This window comes from Guyanagaster necrorhizus (assembly GCF_019112545.1).
Source record: "Guyanagaster necrorhizus MCA 3950 unplaced genomic scaffold BT62scaffold_104, whole genome shotgun sequence".
Classification (NCBI taxonomy): domain Eukaryota; kingdom Fungi; phylum Basidiomycota; class Agaricomycetes; order Agaricales; family Physalacriaceae; genus Guyanagaster; species Guyanagaster necrorhizus.
The window spans coordinates 9,421-13,972 of NW_025064983.1; the positions used below are offsets into that span (position 1 = coordinate 9,421).

Consider the following 4,552-nt stretch of genomic DNA (forward strand, 5'->3'; position numbering starts at 1 on the left):
ATGACCAGTCTTTGGAAAAAGATGGTTCTCCGAAAGTACGACGAAGATGCTTTATCCTCGGATCAAAACGTACCTTCTTCGGATTCGTCTGCTGCTGGCGACGATTCAGACCGAAGTAGCGTTGATCCGCAGGTCTTCGTAGATATGGTTATGGGTACATCCTGATGCGACTCTGCTAGGTCTTCGGATCGACACAGCAGACTTGTGGACAGTGCAGTCTATCCAGGTTATAGATGTAGGACGGTCGCAAGTAGTTGGACTGTTATAAAAATCCGCCTGGGGTAACAGTTAAATCAAGTCAGGTAAGTACTCACTCAATAATCATCGTACAACTCATTCGCTATATAAAATTGAAAAAGACTCCTTTATTAGGAACGTACATAAATGTGTTGAGCTCAGCACGGATGGCAGGTAGTCTGCCAGCGGACTAACCCTAACCCTAAGTACGTTCTGACAACTTAATCGTTGTCGCAGTCACGCATTAATGAATTATACTAATTAATGCTTACTCAGCCCGAAACCCTAACCGGAACCCAAACCTTAACCCGGACCTAACCGTCCGTCACGTGTAAGTTCGGCCGACCGGACCGGCGAAAAGCCGGCTAGGAACTCGGCCCGAAAAGCCGGTCAGGTGACCTCGGTCTTAACTTAGTACGGCCCGGTGAACTTAGTAGCCGACGGCAAAACGGATAAATTAGTCAGAAGGTATGACTAACCGGTTAAATAGAACCCGCAGAGTAAGCAAGTATGAATAATAAATGGTACGACTTCGTATCTTAATTACTAACCGCATCACGTTTGGTGCTGCGGATTGCGTGATTGCTGATAAAGCCTAGCTGATTGGTCCAACAACCTCTTGGCATGAGTCATTTGGCTTATGAAGCAGGTCCCTGAAGAGCTATAAAAGCGAAACAGGGTGAGAGATGGTGACCCCATCCCTCTGTTGGACCCAGCTTCGCTTTACTAGCAAGAACACAACATCTCAAGTTTACCAAACGTGAGTCGTTCTTAGTATGCACTAACCGCGCTATCCCAACGCCACTTCGTGGCGAAGGGATAGGCGCGGCACCCTGACCCCATCCCTCTGTTGGACCTTGATTCGCTTTACCAAGCACTCATACAACCCTCAAAAACTTTTGAGGTGAGTTTTACTCCTATTGTGTACCCCCAACGGCTCCGCCGAAGGGGGTACACCATCCTAACCTTAACCCGGACCTAACGGTCTGACGTTTTAGACTCGGCCACCGGACCGGCGAAAGGCTGGATAGGTTCTAGGCCTTCGGGCCTGGTTAACTTAGTAGCCAATGGCAAAACGGTAAAATTAGTCAGATGGTATGACTAACCGGTTAAATAGAAGCCGCTGAGTAAGTAAGTATGAATAATAAATGGTACGACTTCATACCTTAATTACTAACCGTATCACCTCATTCATGCTGCAGATTGCGTGATTGCTGATAAAGCGAAAATGATTGGTCCACCAAAACCTCTCATTTGCGTCATTCACTTATGAATCAGGTCCCTGAAGAGCTATAAAAGCAAAACAGGGTGAGAGATGGTGACCCCATCCCTCTGTTGGACCTTGATTCGCTTTACCAAGCACTCATACAAACCTCAACACTTTTTGAGGTGAGTTTTCTTTACTCATACTGTGTACCCCCAACGGCGTTCCGCCGAAGGGGGTACACCGTCCTAACCCTGACACACCATGTTGTGATATTATGACAGAGCCTTCATCCTCGCCTCGATCTCCCATACATCAACCACAGACCTCAAAATCACATCTTCTATTCCCGAGCAGGAATCACGATGGTCCACCCAAGTAGTCGAATCATATCCGCACCCACATCCGGAACAAACGAGCCTGCCGTCTTGGCTCTGAGCCCAAGGTCCTTTGTCGTCCTGGCACGACGGAGACGAGAACGCGAACGTGAACGTCTTGATGATAGCAAACGTTGGGTCCTTGTTCATGCGCAAAGTTGTCATGAGGAATGTCTCCTTCTGCGAGTCCGTGAGCGATATGGGATTTGGTTCCGCGAGCGAAGGGGTGGGTGGCCCGAGAACACCGTTGATGCTTGAAAAGGTGTTAGAATGCCAACGCCAGTTAGGACAGTGCTAACGTACAGAGACCGTCCAAAGGCCTCCTCGAACGGAAGAATTTCATGGATGGCGAGGATCGTCTGGAACGGGTGGAAGAAATGCCACTTGCACCCCCCTGAGCCATACATTCCACAGAGACAAGGACGCGACGTGTGTCTGGTGATTTGTTTGGGATATGAGGCATCTGGTCTTGATTCTTCTTCGTACGGAATAGGCTGTGTTGAGGTAAGGGGCGGAATGGGTGCCGGAATCTCCTTGACGATTCGGATCTTGACTAGGGCGCTCTTTGGATAATTCCTGAGTCTGTTCATAGAGAACACGAGGAAAGGTGGAAGCTGTGAAGAACGGAAAAGAAGGTCGGCTTTAAAAAGAAAGAAGCCATCATGCATCATGTTGTGACCTTGAATTTCAAACAGTGCTCGAAAATGATCCGAACAAAAACAGTCGATTTCATTAGCATTAGGGTGGCAGGACAGTGATCAAGTGATGTCCATAACAATGATACTCTGCCGGGAGTGTAAGGGAACAGTAAGATATTCACACAGCAAAAAAGGTCCAATTCAAAGCTCGGCACTACGACAATCCTAGAAAGGTTCTCTGTATCAGAGACGTATCGCGAAAACACCTACAAGAACACGTACCAATAACTCCACACGCGACTCTTCCCCCAGAATTTCCAATCGTCAACGACAGGTTCGTCCCGCCCTTCCCTAGATCATCTGTCCCCGCATGAACGACCATGGAACGTCTAGGAAATCAAGTCAATACCTTCATAAAAACCTCACGGAAAGAAAACGTACCCGATAATGCTCAGTGACCCATTCAGCGAAATAATCTCATCAGTAATATCCAGCACCGCAACACCGATTGGATATTTCCGAGATCGCCTACGTGCCTTTTGGTTATGGGATTGGTGGGACCACCGTGCGTGTTGAATGAGTTATAATGTTCTCCCACTGATGTGCAGTCGTCTGTGAGGTTCCCGGAGGTGCTACGGGGCGGTTGGGACGGCGAAGGCAAAAGAAATGCTGGACGTCCTGGACGTGGAAACCTCATAAGGCTGAGGGATATAGCCCTACAATGCGTCCCATTACATGAACCGGTCCATCATAGCTGGACTGCTGGAATATAACGGTGCCGTTGACTGGACTTAGTCCGCTTAAGACGACGACGGCCTTCGTATGTTTATAGTCAGCATTCGTGGCTCATCTTCATACGGTCTAAGGGGAAAAAATGGGTCGTTGTGCTCGAGTCCTTTGATAGTGGAAAAACTACTCAAGGCTGAGAAAGGTCGTGTGGGCGGGCTTGAAAAACGAGTTTCTTGGATGGGTGAAAGAGCAGATGACTAGGAAACTGAAGCAGGTGGAGAGCCGATTGAAATACACGTATATTATTAGGTAGTTTTACAGCAATCACACCATAGGCTCATCCGCAGGATGCTTGTTCTCCCACCTCAAGCTCAGTGGCGCATGCCAACCAGCCCTCGGCATCTTAATGACACCGAAAATTTTGTCAGGAAGCCTCATTAGTCTGAATCACAAGGCCAGAAATTCTCTATCCCTTAGATCAGTGAATTCAGTCTCACAACTCCTCATCACTTCTGAGTCAGAACGTTGATGGATCGAGCTTCTTAGCTTCCTTCGTTCCGGCTGTCGTATCATGAGTTTCTGTCTACTCCTTCTGGCGCTGAACAGTTCATACAATATTCCTTGCTACACTGTAATTAATGGAACTCAGTCCTACGACAGCTGTTGGTGATGAACAGCTCACCATTTCGCCTACAATGGTTCCCTGGTCGGACACTAATCCTATCCACTGCACACAAGTCAACGGCCCAATGATTTACATTCATTATTCATCATGTCTTTACCTTCGAACAAGTATTTGTTAGAAGGCAACTTCTCGTCCTTCCATGCATCTTGTTAAAAGTCTAGCAAGCTCACGGGAACGAGTCACAACACAGTGAACATACCCCCTCTGCATATAAAACGAGGTCTGAACATCGTAAAGAGGATCCGTCAACCAGACCTCCTTTATTTTATAACACGCTCGTCCACGATAGACATTCCTTCTCTAACCTTGCTATTCATCTAACGCAGCATCCATAGCACTTTCCTTAATCCCCGTCCTACTCTCCGCAATCCGCACAACGGCTTTTCCAACGACTGAGCGAGGTACGGCCTGCTCGTTATTCCGCAAGATACCGTTTCTAAGATAGGCGTATAGGCCTCGACACCGTTACACGAAAAGGACCCAAGAACTTGATTATCGCCGTAGACGACGATGGTGATAGCGCCATTGCTCTGCTGAGAATACAACAGCGGCAATTATCACTGAACCATGTTAATGCCAACACATTGGAGTGCTCCAGATGCATGAATCGTTGTAGCACGCGATCTGATTCTCGTCCTGATGTTGTCGACCACCGGTCGCAAGACCAAAAGCCAGTGTTACT

The 4,552-nt window shown here is 47.8% G+C and overlaps 2 protein-coding genes across 2 annotated transcripts; both read right to left on the minus strand.

Annotated features, from left to right (window-relative positions):
• Positions 1–1,695: 1,695 nt before the first annotated feature.
• On the minus strand, positions 1,696–2,427 carry BT62DRAFT_939273 (uncharacterized protein). The gene is made up of 2 exons (XM_043187692.1): positions 2,122–2,427; positions 1,696–2,071 (listed from the first exon to the last, which is right to left on the minus strand). The coding sequence occupies exons 1-2, from the start codon at positions 2,223–2,225 to the stop codon at positions 1,717–1,719; spliced, it is 459 nt and encodes a 152-aa protein (XP_043032619.1). The 5' UTR covers positions 2,226–2,427; the 3' UTR covers positions 1,696–1,716.
• A 309-nt stretch (positions 2,428–2,736) lies between these two features.
• On the minus strand, positions 2,737–3,260 carry BT62DRAFT_1019563 (uncharacterized protein). The gene is made up of 2 exons (XM_043178255.1): positions 2,898–3,260; positions 2,737–2,845 (listed from the first exon to the last, which is right to left on the minus strand). Exon 1 carries the CDS (start codon positions 3,151–3,153, stop codon positions 2,920–2,922), a length of 234 nt encoding a protein of 77 aa, XP_043032620.1. The 5' UTR covers positions 3,154–3,260; the 3' UTR covers positions 2,737–2,845; positions 2,898–2,919.
• Positions 3,261–4,552: the final 1,292 nt, after the last annotated feature.